The sequence below is a fragment of the Nycticebus coucang genome, chromosome 13, assembly GCF_027406575.1.
Source record: "Nycticebus coucang isolate mNycCou1 chromosome 13, mNycCou1.pri, whole genome shotgun sequence".
Classification (NCBI taxonomy): Eukaryota; Metazoa; Chordata; class Mammalia; order Primates; family Lorisidae; genus Nycticebus; species Nycticebus coucang.
This window is the reverse complement of record NC_069792.1, coordinates 10,989,723-11,005,499: the sequence shown is the minus strand read 5'-3', so window position 1 is coordinate 11,005,499 and position 15,777 is coordinate 10,989,723. Positions and strand designations below refer to the sequence as shown.

The 15,777-nt window shown below is 40.7% G+C and overlaps 1 protein-coding gene across 1 annotated transcript in view; it reads left to right on the top strand.

Annotated features, from left to right (window-relative positions):
* CA8 (carbonic anhydrase 8) overlaps positions 1 to 15,777 on the top strand; it is a 119,033-nt gene that overhangs the window by 65,008 nt on the left and 38,248 nt on the right. Inside the window, exons 5-7 of the mRNA XM_053559306.1 lie at positions 3,073 to 3,135; positions 5,418 to 5,466; positions 6,759 to 6,871. Of these exons, the coding sequence (XP_053415281.1) occupies positions 3,073 to 3,135; positions 5,418 to 5,466; positions 6,759 to 6,871 (225 nt within the window). The remainder of the gene's footprint in view (positions 1 to 3,072; positions 3,136 to 5,417; positions 5,467 to 6,758; positions 6,872 to 15,777) is intronic.

The following is a 15,777-nucleotide window of genomic DNA, read 5'->3' as shown; positions in this document are numbered from 1 at the left end:
TTTCAGGAAAGGAGTTCCAAAATTGCTTTGAATGGTCGACTAGGTGCTGGCATCAGTGCTCACCTTCCCAAGGGGGTTACCTTGAAGGTGGCCATAGTGATATTCAGCAATGAGGTTTGTAGCACTTCTTCTAAAATGAGTTCATGAACTTAATTGTCCAATTTTGTAGTAGCACGGTGAGCGATACCTGTACACAGCAAGAATTTAGAATGGATTCTTATATAACATGTCTAATACTTTATTGTACTAGATTTGCTTACTACTATAATTACCTTTAGTAGATGCTGACTTCATTATTATTTTTTTTATTGTTAAAACATAACTGTGTACATTAGTGCAATCAAGGGGTACAATGTGCTGGTTTCATATACAATCTGAAATATTCTCATCAAACTGTTCAACGTAGCCTTCGTGGCATTTTCTTAGTTATTGTATGTAGACATTTGTATTTTTGCATTTAGTAGGTTTTGCCTGTACCCATTCTAAGATGCACTGTAGGTGTGGCCCCACCAATTAACCTCCCTCTACCCTGACCTCCCCCCTCCCTTCCCTTCCCTTGGCCCTTTCCCCATATTCTTGTCCTATAGTTGGGTTATAGCCTTCATGTGAAAGCTGTAAATTAGCTTCATAGTAGAGCTGAGTACATTGGATACTTTTTCTTCCATTCCTGAGATACTTTGCTAAGAAGAATATGTTCCAGCTCTATCCATGTAAACATGAAAGAGGTAAAGTCTCCATCTTTCTTTAAGGCTGCATAATATTCCATGGTATACATGTACCACAATTTATTCGTGGGTTGATGGGCACTTGGGCTTCTTCCATGACTTAGCAATTATGAATTGGGCTGCAATAAACATTCTGGTACAGATGTCTCTGTTATATTGTGATTTTTGGTCTTCTGGGTATATACCTAGTAAAGGAATTATAGGATCGAATGGCAGGTCTATTTTTAGGTCTCTATGTATTCTCCAAACATCTTTCCAGAAGGAACATATTAGTGTGCATTCCCACCAGCAGTGTAGAAGTGTGCCATTTTCTCCACATCCACGCCAACATCTCTGGTTTTGGGATTTTGTTATGTGGGCTACTCTTAGTGGGGTTAGGTGATATCTCAAAGTAGTTTTGATTTGCATTTCTCTGTTGATTAAAGATGATGAGCTTTTTTTCATGTGTTAGTAGATCGCGTGTCTGTCTTCTTTAGAGAACTTTCTCTTCAACTCCCTTGCCCACCCTGAGATGGGATCACTTATTCTTTTCTTGCTAATACATTTGAGTTCTCTGTGGATTCTGGTTATTAAACCTTTATCGGAGGTATAACCTGCAAATATTTTCTCCCATTCTGAGGGCTGTCTGCTTGCTTTACTTACTATGTTCTTGGCTGTGCAGAAGCTTTTTAGTTTGATCAGGTCCCAGTAGTGTATTTTTGATACTGCTTTCAATTGCCTGGGGAGTCCTCCTCATAAAATATTCACCCAGGCCAATTCCTTCAAGAGTTTTCCCTGTACTTTCTTCAAGTATTTTTATAGTTTCATGTCTTAAGTTTAAATCTTTTATCCAGTGAGAGTCTATCTTAGTTAATGGTGAAAGGTGTGGGTCCAGTTTCAATCTTCTACAGGTTGCCAGCCAGTTCACCCAGCACCATTTGTTAAATAGGAAATCTTTTCCCCATTGAATGTTTTTAATTGGCTTGTCAAAGATCAAATAACGGTAAGTAGCTGGATTCATCTCTTGGTTCTCTATTCTGTTCCAGACATCTACTTCTCTGTTTTTGTGCCAGTACCATGCTGTTTTGATCACTATCAATTTATAGTACAGTCTCAGGTCTGGTAGCGTGATTCCTCCTGCTTTGTTTTTATTTCTGAGTAATGCTTTGGCTTTTTGAGGTTTTTTCTAATTCCATATGAAATGAAGTATTATTTTTTCAAGATTTTTAAAATATGACAATGGAACTTTAATTGGAATTGCATTAAAATTATATATTGCTTTGTGTAGTATAGACATTTTAACAATGTTGATTCTTCCCAGCCATGCGCATGGTATGTTTTTCCATTTGTTAACATCTTTAGCTATTTCTTTTCTTTTTTTTTTTTTTTTTTTTGCTATTTCTTTTCTTAAAGTTTCATAGTTTTCTTTATAGTGATCTTTCACGTCCTTTGTTAGATAAACTCTGATATTTCATTTTCTTCAGCACTACTGTGAGAGGAATAGAGTCCTTGACTGTTTTTTTGGCTTGGTTATTGTTGGTATATATATAAAGACTACAGATTTATGGGTGTTGTTTTTGTAGCCTGAGACATTGCTGTATTCCTTGATCACTTCTAAAAGTTTTGTAGCAGAATCCCTAGTGTTTTCCAGATATACGATCATGTCATCTGCGAAGAGTGAAAGTTTGATCTCTTCTGACCCTATGTGTATACCCTTGATCGCCTTTTCTTCCCTAATTGCAATGGCTAAAACTTCCATTACAATGTTAAAGAGCAATGGAGACAATGGGCAACCTTGCCTGGTTCCTGATCTCAGTGGAAATGATTTCAATTTAACTCCATTCAATATGATATTGGCTATGGGTTTGCTCTGGATGGCCTCTATTAGTTTAAGAAATGTCCCTTCTATACCAGTTTTCTTAAGTGTTCTGATCATGAAGGGATGCTGGATATTATCAAAAGCTTTTTCTGCATCAATTGAGAGAATCATATGGTCTTTATTTTTTAGTTTGTTTATGTGCTGAATTACATTTTTAGATTGACATATATTGAACCAGCCTTGAGACCCTGGGATAAATCCCACTTGGTCATGATGTATAATTTTTTTGATGTGTTGTTGGATTCTGTTTGTTAGGATCTTATTGAGTATTTTTGCATCAATATTCATTAGTGATATTGGTCTATAATTTTCTTTTCTTGTTGGGTCTTTCCCTGGTTTAGGGATCAAGGTGATACCTTATTTGTTTTTTTAAAAAGGTGATTTAATTGTTAATTGTGTTGAAAGGACATTCAGGTGGATTTGATTCTGTGACTTTGACTACAAGCTGAGCATTAAAAAATGTTGAGGTTTATGCTTTGTATTTTTCAGATAGGAAAAGAACATGTTGGCTTGAAGGCTGTGACTGAAATCCTCCAGGATATTCAGTATAAGGTAAACCAGCATTTACAATAAAATAAAAATGTTGGTTGTATATGTGGTCCCCATGACTGTCTACGGGCTTGATGATTCTCTAGGACTCGCAAGACTCAGAACACCTGCTGTCTTTACGGAAAGGGTTTGTTGGAGTGGGAAGATACGGGTCACAGGGCAAGGGTATGTGGAGTGTAGTCCAAGGCAGACAAGGCAGCAGCATCCAGATGTCCCTTCACAGTGGAGGCATGAGGGGATGCTCCTGTAGTCAACCAGTACAACCGTGCAGTGATGCCTAGCCTTGGGGTCCGGGACTTTATTAGGGGTCAGTCAGGCAAGCACAAATGGTGCATCAACCTTAGCTGCTCAAACTTAGCAGCAACACCTTCTGTCCCATTGGCCCAAATCAGGCCTTCACCATAAACTACACTGTGGGGATAAACTTCTCTGGTCAGACTGGCTCTGTAAGTCCCAAGGCCTCAGGTGCAGCAGGAGTTCACCACCATGAAGGCCTCAGACATATAGAAACACTCTTATCCTATAGAGTATTCCAGCCTCAGACAGGAGGAGTGAGTCCTGAAGATAAGCCTTTATACGGGATGTGCAGGGCATAGGAACCTAGGCCCTCTGATTAATTCTTTCCTGCCCACTGGCTACAGAAAGTTGTATAAACAAAAAACAAAAATTTGGGGGACCATACTTCAAAGTATTTATGTACAATAAGTTTTTTTTAAAAAGGAGACAAGTACGCCTGTGCCATAAGATAATATTCCAGAGAAGATGTCTCAGGTGGATATGACAGCCCAGCATTGCCAGGGAGCCGAGTTCTATCACAGACAGTACCTTCTAGGCTCTCGCTGTGTCTGCTGAATCTGAATGGCCTCAGGGAAGGGAGGAGTTCAGTCTGGGGGGGCTGCTGGAGGTGCAGAGCTGCAGTTGAACTTGCTTGATTGAAAGGGTTCCACAGCCAGTTGTAAGAAAGATCAGTCTGGGAATTAAGCCCCATTAGCTCTATACTAGCACAGCCCTGGGTGTCTTGAATCTGGCAGCACCTTACGGAAGACCCTCCTGAGCAGGTTCTAAATCAGCGGTTCTCAACCTGTGGGTTGTGACCCATTTTTTAACAATGAAAATACATTGCGGTATTAGGAGGGTTGAGAACCACTCCTCTGAATGAACCCACACCCCAGGGAAGTCTAGCCGGGTAAAGAAGCTGATAAAAAGGGGGTGGGGTAGGGTGGGGACACATTTTGATTGACCATTGTTCAATAGCATTGAGCCCAGAAAATGTCTCTTCATTCCTTAGCTGATAGCACATCAATCATTGTGAAATACAGAAGGATGGGGGTGGGGAGGTGAGTAATTTGGATTCTTAAATGAAAAACAGTCCCAGGAAGTAAGGAGGAGACTTAGAAGTTACACAATAACTTTCCCTATTGCCTCTGTGTCAACAGAATGATCTTCTAAGAGAAGTTTGAATCACATGACAAGTCTGTCTGCTTCTAAGGCTTGAATGACATGATTTGAAAGAAATATCTTAAATGTGTGTTGTTGAATAAGGGGACAGATATTGCCCTTGGAATTTAACAACACACATTTAAGATCTTTCTTTCAAATCATGTCATTCAAGCCTTAGAAGCAGACTTGTCATTCTAATCAGCTTTGAGAAAAGTTGATTAGAATAGAGCAGTGGTTCTCAACCTTCCTAATGCCACGGCCCTTTAATACACTTCCTGTGGGTTGCGACCCACAGGTTGAGAACCGCAGAATAGAGCATTTTCACCTGACTTTGAGATCTCCCTTTCTGGAGGAGGAGAGCATAGATCCTAGAGCTGAATTACCAGATCCAAATGGGTTAGATGAGAAGTTGGGTGATTGTCATGCCAAGAAGATTAGATGAAATAGAAAGTAAGCGGGAAACAAGGCATTTGGAAAGAGCTTGAGTTCAGGAGCTTTACCCCGAGGCATTCAGGCCCAGTCTCTGGTATGAATGTGCTAAGAGCAGAAAAGTCACTGGTATGGGGCAGATGGACACCAGCTGTAAGTTCCATGCCAGGACGTGGAGCATTGAACTGTAGTGGCAAAGAAAATAGCCACAGAACCAGAACAGGGTTCCTTCCAATAGCTTGTTGGAAGCCTCCAGTGCTGCTCCAGTGAGAAGACAGAAGGCAACACCCATTGAATGGGACCCCGGGAGGCCGTTCAGAGGCCACTTCATTTTAGATTTTTAGTTCTCACAAATTTCTTATTCTAAAATTTAAAAATCTTACAAAAACATGGGATCAATGTTTTTCCTTTTCCAGGGGAAGTCCAAAACAATACCCTGCTTTAATCCTAACACTTTATTACCAGGTAAGTATTTATCTCATTCCACTAAATGAATTTTACCTCTGGCTATAGCTGCTGAATATGGAAGTAAAGATTTTGAAGTAACAGAGACACTTTGCCACCAATTCCATTAATCCATGAAGAGGTTTCTCAGGATTGTCCTTTTTAAAAATTGCTACCTCTCTGTAAACCACCAACATAATAAAATAACCTTGATATGCTTTTAAGATTGATCAGTGAAGTTCTTATTAATTTCTATAGTGAAATAAATTTTATGTCTTATTTTACTAGGTTATGTCTTTGCAGGAATATTGTTAATTAGATATTCTAAATTGTGTTTAGGTACAGGTAATAATTATGCATAAAATACTCAGCATAAGGAATTAAAGGTTAGTTTATATAAGATTTGGTCTGCCTAAGTTGTGTGCTGTTTCTTGGTGTTTCAAACAAAACCAAATAAGTTGATGCATTGGATCCTCCAGTAGTGACATTTTACTGCTCTACAAACAAGCCAGTTTCTATCACATGTTAAGCATTTATGCATCATACTAAGGGCTAAATAATTTCATAAGTGTTTTATTCTATCATAATATGGTTTAAAATACTTTACTATTGAAGGAGCAATATAGAGGTAGCAGGAACTGAATGGTTACAAATATAAGCTTTGAAGTCAGATTGCATGGGTTCAAATCTGGCTCTGTCAGTAACTAGCTGAGTGACTGGCCAATTATTAACCTTCTGTAATTAGCTTCCCCATCAAAAAAATGGGGCCAATGATACTACTTATCTCATTGGTTTGTTGTGAAGGTTAAATGAATTAACATAAAATGCTTAGATAGAAGAGTGCTTGGCATATAGTAAGTAGTTAATAAATATTAGTTATTGGGCAGCGCCTGTGGCTCAAAGGAGTAGGGCGCTGGCCCCATATGCCGGAGGTGGCAAGGTTCAAACCCTGGCCAAAACTGCAAAAAAATAAAAAATAAAAAAATAAGTTATCATTAGGTAAATCCTCTCATGAAGTGAGAGGACAAAACATGGATATGTCCTTTTAAAGTGCTTAAACTCAACAGATATAGTGATTGATTAATAGCAACGACACAAATAATAGAAAGGTTCATCATGGTTTTCATTATTTTCTAGATGATGATTAGTTTAAGGATATATATACATATGTGTGTGTATCTAGTTTAAAAGTAATGTCTTTCTGAGAGGTGCCATTTGGACGGTTTGTGATTTTGAACATTGTTGGCATCTTCTGGATTACTATTAATATGAATTAACTTGCTTTTTTGTGACATGTCCACATGGTTGCACAGATCCTCTGCTTCGAGATTACTGGGTGTATGAAGGCTCTCTTACCATCCCACCTTGCAGCGAAGGTGTTACCTGGATATTATTCCGATACCCTTTAACTATATCCCAGCTACAGGTGAGTGCGCTACATGTGAAGTTCTGAGTTAAAGGTTAAATAGTGTTTCTGTGAAAGGAAAATGTCTGTTTTTATGTCTTAGCTCCCCCTAGAGCAGTCATGCCTTTTCAGAGGAAAGTTGAAAGTGCTGAGCCAGTGAAGGCAATTGTGAAAGGTCAATTCACACAAACAAAACCCATTTATAATCTCTATTTTAAATGTCAGTCTTTAGAGAGTAAATAGAAGTCTGTGAAAGAGCTGAACTTTTGATTAGTCTAGGTATTTTTTTTTTTTTTTTTGTAGAGACGGAGTCTCACTGTACCGCCCTCGGTAGAGTGCCGTGGCGTCACACGGCTCACAGCAACCTCCAACTCCTGGGCTTACGCGATTCTCCTGCCTCAGCCTCCCGAATAGCTGGGACTACAGGCGCCTGCCACAACACCCGGCTATTTTTTGGTTGCAGTTTGGCCGGGGCCGGGTTTGAACCCGCCACCCTCAGCATATGGGGCCGGCGCCCTACTCACTGAGCCACAGGCGTCGCCCATAGTCTAGGTATTTTTTAATGTGGATTTTCCCAGGTGTGGAGAATAGAACGGCCTGGAAGTGAAGTAGGAATTACAGGATGCTGGCTAGTCCTCTAAGTGACATGTCCACGTTGTAATACAGCCAAGTTGTGTGCGTGGAGGGGTGAGGGAGATAGAATGAAAGCCCTGGAAAGTTCTGGATTGTTCTCTAGCTCTACTTTTAATCACCTTCCCCCAGCCTTGGGCTTTGCACAGGTGTCTTAAATGCGGCCGCATAGTGGCAGGAGGGCCTGAAAGAATTGTCACCGGGACGTCAGGAGGTGAAATAGGAAGCATCACTACAGTGTACTGAGACAGCAATTCCGATATTATAATGAGGTGCTTTAAATGTCTCCTGTCCCTCAGGGATCTGTTCTTGAAAGCTGTATTGTCCCTTTCTGACCCACCTCAGAAGGCTTGGGCAGTACCGTCGGCAAACCAAGTTTTCTTTAGTAATTTCTTACAATTTTTTAAATATGCTCTGTTATTTCTTGAAGTAAAAAGCTCAATTTTACTAACTTCTCCGTAAAGCTTTCTTTTGTTTATTTTTAAATCCGCAAATATCCGTATTTAAAAATGTAACAGTTTATCTTTGTTCCTAATTTTCTAGAGACTAGTTTTTATTGGAATTCTTTTTTTTTTTTTGGTGGTTTTTGGCCGGGGCTGGGTTTGAACCCACCACCTCCGGCATATGGGACCAGCGCCCTACTCCTTGAGCCACAGGCGCTGCCCTAGAGACTAGTTTTTAAATTTCCCCACTTAGCCTCTCCTCTCCATACCTTTCATTATTTTATAAACTTTGATCACGTGATGTTTGGGCCTTTGTATTTTTTCTATGACAAAAATGGTAGCTGCTACAAATAAACCTCAAAAATTCAGTGACTTAACATAATAGACATTTATTTCACACTCACATAAAATCCAACATATGTGTTTCTGATTCACAGCAAAGGCTTTTCTCTGTGCGGTCACTCAGAAAACCAGGCTGAAAGAAACTCTTGTGTCCTCACTGTCATCTTCCCAAGGTTGTGCTAGGTGGGGTCCTGTAGTGAGCAGGGAGGGGAAAGTGTGATGGATGTCCAGGGGGAATTTTTTTTTTAAGGTCAGCCCAAGAGATAATGAGCTTCACTTATGCTCACTTCCTGTTAGTGAATGTTGGTCACATGACCACACTTGACTGCAGGGGAAGATGGGAAGTGCATTTGAGCATCATACTCAAGAAGAAAAATGAATTTGGTGATGAGGTGAGCTAGCAGTCACTGCCACCATAGCCCAGGTTGAGGAGCAAGACAAGATAGCCCCAGCTGAGTGCACCACTGTAGTGCAAGTGGGGGAGTCGGCCCCCACTTGGGAACGGAGAAAGACCAAGGTGCTTGCAAAGAACCAGGAGGGAGTGACTTCCTGGATCCAGGACAGGAGGGAGTATTTCCACGACTTCATAGTGACAAATCCTATGGAGAATTTAAGTAGGTTGGGTGCACCTACCTACACCTTATAAAAATGGGCCCAGATGCCCAGAGTCCTTTGCTCTGAACCACTGGCCTTCCTCTGGCTTTCATTCTGGATCTTTGTTTTTAATTTTTTGGCACCCGATGTTTTCCTTGGCAGCTTGATTCTGGGGTTCACGTCCTGGTCCTGGTGCTTCTCTGTGCTGTGCCTTCCCCACTTGCACCTCTCCTGTCTCTTCCATAATGCTTTTACTGGTGCCTCCAGATAAACCATTGAACCAGTTTGCCTGGAAGTGCCCAGCATGAAGGAGACAGTCATGTCTGATTTACCTCCTCATTGCAAACAAGGTGCTTGAACAAGAGGTATAATTGCCAATTAGGCCATCGTCAACCCAAGGAAGAAATTTCCATAGAATGTGGAGCTGAAAGAGAGAACCAAGCTGAATGCAGACCTAGACTATCTTTCTAGAAGTTCTATGGGAAGACTAGGAGAGATTTGGGACTTATTGGAGAATAGAAAAGTGCCTTTTAAAAAAAAAAAAATTAAGATTTAGAAATCACTTGATACTTTGTAGGCATATTGGGGAAAAAAAATCAGTGAATAAAACAGTCATCTCCATGATATAGCGACTGTTGTTATCATTTCCAGTTTTTAAATGAGGGACTGGGACTTCGGAAGATGAAGGAACCTTTGCCTCCGTCACACAGGTAGTGACGGATGAGTTTTGGGGTCCTGCGTGATGTCAGTGCTGGGTAGGTAACTTTGCCCCCTTTCAACTCTTGCCCTTCTCATCATTATAGTTCCTTATCAGGAAGACCTAAACAGTATTAGAGAAGATTTCTACCTTTTCATGAGTTTTGTTTCGAGTTTTATTTTTTCAGTCAGGTGGAAACACAAAATAAGAGCTTCAGAGGCTGAGGCCTATTGTACAGATTTAGGGGTGGTGTCATAGAAGGTGTCAAATGACAAAACAAATAAAATGTTCAAGAGAAGTGTCTGGTCAGAGACCAGCAGAGAAGATGGGAGCAGGCTGGCGCCCTGGGATACCTTTCTGGGGCCGACCTTCCTTTTATAAGGAGACCCTTTTAAACTGGTAGGATCCCAGGGGACCCTGCTTTATATTGGCCATCTGGTTACTCCAGGTGACTCCTCTTGCTGACACTGTATTTCTGAAGCAAAAATAAGTTCTGGGATTATCCGTGCTTGCTGCTGGCTGCCTCTCCAGGTCAGACTAAGAGATTGCAGCCTGAGCTGTCCTGAGCCAGGGTCGTGGGGGATACAGCAGCCATTGTTCTGTGAATGAAAAATGTACAAGATCATACATTAGTCTGCATTTACTTTTCCTACAGTTTGCCTCTAGGGCATTTCTTTGCTGTTTCTGCAGGTAGCCCAGAGTGTTAGATGCCCAAATTGCAAGGCCTCAAGGCTTACAAGGCTAATACAGGATATTTTGTGATGTTGGCATACATTCATTGGCTTTTACATGTCATTAGCCCTGTTAGTACAAGCCATGCACTGGTATGTTAAGGTAATATGTCCTAGTTTCTGTCATAGTTTTATCTTCCTCTTTTCTTTCCTTCCTTCCTTCCTTCCTTCCTTCCTTCCTTCCTTCCTTCCTTCCTTCCTTCCTTCCTTCCTTCCTTCCTTCCTTCCTTCCTTCCTTCCTTCCCTCCTTCCCTCCCTCCCTCCCTCCCTCCCTCCCTCCCTTTCTTGTGTTATGGTGACATAGCTCACAGCAACCTCAAATTCTTGGGCTCAAGTGATCCTCCTGTCTCTAGCTTCCCAAGTAGCTGGGATAACCAGTGCCCGCCACAATGCCTGGCTAGTTTTTCTATTTTTAGTAGAGATGGGGGTCTCACTCTTGCTCAGACTGGTCCACCCGCCTCAGCCTCCCAGAGTGCTAGGATTACAGGTATGAGCCACCCTGCTGGCCTATCTTCCTTTCTTTTATCCTTCCCGTAGGCAGATATTAGCACGTGCAGTTGTTCCATTGAGATAGATACAGGTAACTTACTAATTCATGCATTTATTTATTTGTTTGGAAATTAGTTGACATTTGCCAGGCACTGTAATTGGTACTGATAATGAAAGACCAATAAGACAAGACCCTATCCTCAAGAAATTCACCTTCCAGCAGGAAAGGCCAAGTAAATAGGTTTACATTAAAAAACCAATAATCTCCTGTGTCCCAGTACCATAGTATGCAGTGAACATGGCCATATATGGTAGCACATAGGAAAGTTGCCTGGATGAGATTTAGTTATCTAGAAGACCTTCACGGTGCCAGGTGAAGGGGTATTGAATGGGTGTTAGTGGGTATTGCCAACAGGGAAAAAGCATCTTCAAGCTTGAGCCTTGCAAGGAGGTAAGAGCATGCAGAGTGCCTTGGAGAATGGTTAGCATGAAGGGCCTGTGCGTGAGGTGGGGTTGGAGAGGGGAGGGGGGCCCACCTTTCATCAGTGAGTCTCAGTGCTGGGCTGTAGAGGTGGGGCTCTTTCCTAAAGGGGGCCAAAAATCACTGGAATGTTGTAAGGAGGAGAGAGACATGACCATGTTTGAATTCAGGAAACTTCTGTGTGGCTGCAGTATGAAGATGTGGGTCTGAGTTAAGGCCATGGAGGTAGGAGAAAGGGAAGGTATTAACTTTAGAAATGATAAGGAAAGAGAATCAGCACTTGGTGACTGGTGACACAGGAGGGATTGGGGGAGAAAAAGACCTCTGAGTTATCAAACATCCCTATATTTGACTTGGGTGATGGGCAGATGTAAGGTATTGCTCTTTACCAGGATAAGAAGTTGGGGAGGAAGAGCAGACTTTCTGGAGAAGATTATGAGTTTCTGGTTGTGAATAGTGAGAGTCAAAGATACCTTTAAGGCATCCAAGAATTCTGAGTTTAGTGTGTGGGTGGTGGGTGGTGTGGAAGAGGAGATTCTGAGAGGCAGGTACAAAGTGATCCAGAGGACTGGGCAGTGGCAGCTGCCAGGGGTGTGTGCAGCAGCAGGTGTCCCCGGGAATGGCTCGAGACTTGTGGAAAGTCAGGAGGCTCGTGGAGTGTCTAGAACCGGGTGTCCAACTCTTTTTCTTTTCTGCTGCACATTGGAAGAATAAGAGTTGTCTTGGGTCACACATTAAATATGCAAATACTAATGACAGCTGATAAACAAAAGAAAAGGCCCAACATACCTCTGGCAATATCTGAAACCACAGGTAATAGAACAGGTCTCAGATAATCTGCACGCAGCCTGCAGGCCACAGGTTGACCATTTCTGGTTTAGAAGCTAAAAGAGACGTGAATTTTAGGAAGAAGGGAGCAGAGAGATCGTGAGTATCAGATTCTGCACACACATGCAGTTAAGGACTGAAAAGCATTAGTTGGATTTAGCCACCAGGAGAGGCTATCGACTCGAAAGAGAAGTAGAAGAGTTAGATTTGCTGAGCATAACTTTGTTGAGGGGGATTTTCTAAAGATAGATAAAATCTAATGAAAAGTAAAATTTTTGTTTACAATCCCAACAAATTTCAATTTATTGAAAGTTAGTCAGGCTGAACCTTATTGACCCCCAGATTCTCAGTTGCACTAGAATTCCATGAGGGGTTTCCTTTCCAGTTAATGTTGAACTGAGAATGTCACTGAGGTACTATAGTCATGATACAATATTTTACTATCATGTTGATCAGTATGTTAAGCTGAGATCCAGAGATACACCATTGCGCCTTTGGGTCTTTGTATTTTTCCTCTGCTTACAGCCACTGACAAAGTCTAACCCTAACTTACTAAAGTTATGGTCCTTGGTTATTGGAAGATAAAACATACCCTTCTAATGGGGGAACTAAAGCTAAAGGAATGTTTATTGGAAAGAATAATCTCAACTATTCTTGAAAATAAATGACTTTCCATTTAGCTATACTTTTCAAGGCAGAAGATTTAGGTACTATTAGCACATAGCTCTGTGACAACGTCTGCTCAGAGGGTAGCAGTGTAAAAATGTATGCACACACAGACAGACCCACATTTACATGCATTTTAAAATGCAGTTTCCAGAAATTAAAAAAAATTATAATCTTAGAAAATAGGTCAGTTTCTTTTTAACTTGAATGTTTCTTTTGGTGCTGCTCATATAATTTCAGAGAAATTGGCAAAAATTAAAAAGGTCTAGAGAAGACAGAAAAGATGAGAGGAACCCAAGGAATAGGGTGTGATTCTGGGATTTTGACCAAGAAAAATTAAGAGCCTTGAATTGTTGCATTTTAAGGGGATCAGAGAGAGAAAGAGGCGTGTTATATAAAATAACAAAATGAATAGGGAATGGCAAGTGAGTCTCCACTGAACTGATTATATTGAGAAATGTAAAACTTTGCATTGAATTAAAGAAAAAACATTTCCTTCTATATAATAAGGTTAATGTATTTAAATAAGCTGCTGGGTGTTATTGTGGAAACCATTGTTATCTTGCAATGTATCATCTGCCCTGGGATCATAGTGTCTGCATTAGCAACATGAAAAAAAAAGGTCTGGGCAGTGCCTGCAGCTCAGTGGGTAGGGCGCCGGCCACATACACCAAGGCTGGCGGGTTAGAACCCAGCCGGGGCGACCTAAAAAACAACAATGACAACAACAACATAGCTGGATGTTGTGGCAGGTGCCTATAGTCCCAGCCACTTGAGAGGCTGAGTCAAGAGAATCGCTTAAGCCCAAGAGTGTGAGGTTGCTGTAAGCTGTGACTCCATGGCACTCTACCCAGGGTGATAGCTTGAGACTCTGTCCACCCCCCCCAACAAAAAAACAAAAAAAAAAAAAAGAAAAGAAAAAGGAAAAAATGAAAAAAAAAAAAAAAAAGGTCCGAATCATAAGGTGGCTGTGGTTCTAGGAGTAGGCCTCAGTTGGAACGTGATGTTGACTGGTAAGCCCACCGTGGAGCATTTACATCATCATGATTCATAAGAATTCTAGAATATGGGATGGGAGGCCCCACTTAGTTGAATTTTTCACATTACTCTTAGGGTTAATGTATTAGGAGGAGAAAAACAACAGTGATTGGATAGATTTGAATGAGTGTATTTTATTTTTTAAAAAATGACATGTAACCATCAAAAACTTTAAGATGAGTAATAGTCTAAGCATTAGGAAGCCAAAGTTAAAAAAAATTTCAGTTAGATTGTTGTGTTTGAAAATGAGATTTTAAGAACAAAATAAAAATACTGAACTTTATCAAACAGGACAATAAAAAATTGTAAGATACATTCTGGTCTTGTGAATAATAATGTGAATAACATTCATCTTAGAGTTGATGAAGCATGATAGAATGGTATAAGGGTATTTGTGCAAATAGTTATGCGCACACACACACACAGACACACACAGAGACTGGGCGATTATTATGCTTTTTTCCAGCCTTCTTTACTCCCTCTCTTTCTGCATTTCCCCCTTACTTACATATTTCTGTTTCCAAACTTATCTACATTCTCATATTAAATGTGTGTCTTTGTTTCTTTCTTTTCTCTTTCAACTTAAAGGAACACCCGTGAAAGGCAGGAATATGGTTGGGTTTATTGTTTGTTTACCGTGTGGATATGTGTCTCTTAAAACATTGAAAACTGTTTTAAATTTCTTTTCTTCTCAGCCTTGCCTCCCTTTTATGCCTTCCTGCTCCTGTATTTCCTATGGGTGAGATCCCTCATAGTCCCAGCAGCCTGAGTGCTTGGCCTGCAGGATTGGAATCAGGTCTGACCCTCGACTGGGAGCTTGAGCCCCCCTAGGATGGCAGCAGGCCTTTCTCAAGAGTCTTTTGCTCTCTGTGCGATAGGAGGGGCTGTTTCTCTGAAGTCCAGGTTGCTGTAGCACCATAGAATGGTCATATTTGAAACTGATTTCACATAGATCCTACCATCTTTGTCTTTCTGTGCCTGAAGTACTTCCACTTCTGGGTACATAGATCCCAAGCAATTGAAATCAGTAGCTTGAAAAGACCTCTGCTCTCCCATGTTCATTACAGTCAAGACACGGAAAACCACATAAATGCCCATAGATGAATGAATGGGCAGAGCACGGTTACTTTCATGCGATATATTTCTCTGTTAATGCAAAAACACACAAAATGAAAGTCAAGATAAGTCCATCAGAGGATGGGGTAGAACTTGAGAACTCCTGAAAGTTAAGCAGCACCAAACTATAAACTCTAGAAATTAGTTCTTTGAATGCACTTGTAAAAGAATCAGCTTTAAAATTGGTCTTCAACCGAACTTTTTATGAACAGTTTGATTTGTAAGTTTGTAATAAATACCTTGGACCAATTGGAGTGCATCTCTGATTCAGAAGATAGGACTTCTTTCTGAAATGTTGGCTCTTTGTAACCCTCCCCCCGTTCTCTTTTAAATTGTTTAAAAATAAATGCCACATTTAAGTAGAGTAGCATGAAAAATCGATGCAATCATACATTCAAGATATATGATAATGATGGTCTCTGTGATGTCCTGATATTTAAATTTTGTTGAAGGTTTTTATCTTGAAATATTATTCTGTTCGTTTATGACAATCTCTCCTATCAGTGTGGGCTGATTTCAGTACACACTTGAAACGATTTGAAGTTACTAAAAGGCTATGAGGGGTAGTTACTTCAAAAAAATCGGCCTTTTCCAAAGACACATTTACCCCCTCAATCTGTTGATGTTTGAAGTCCTCAAAGTGTTGCTGTGATAGAGAAAAAATTCTTCTTATGAGTGGTTTTCTCTGAGAGTACAGTGATTTGAGACTGGCTGGCTGTTGGTTCAGATCCCTTCTGGAAGAAGTTGTTTTCACAGAATGTGCTTCAAGGCTGAGGCCCAGTGCTTGAAAAGGTTTATCTTCAGTTCAGAATACATAAATATAAAATCAACCCAGCTTTAAAATAAGCTTGTAAGTCAGTAAAAAAACAGAA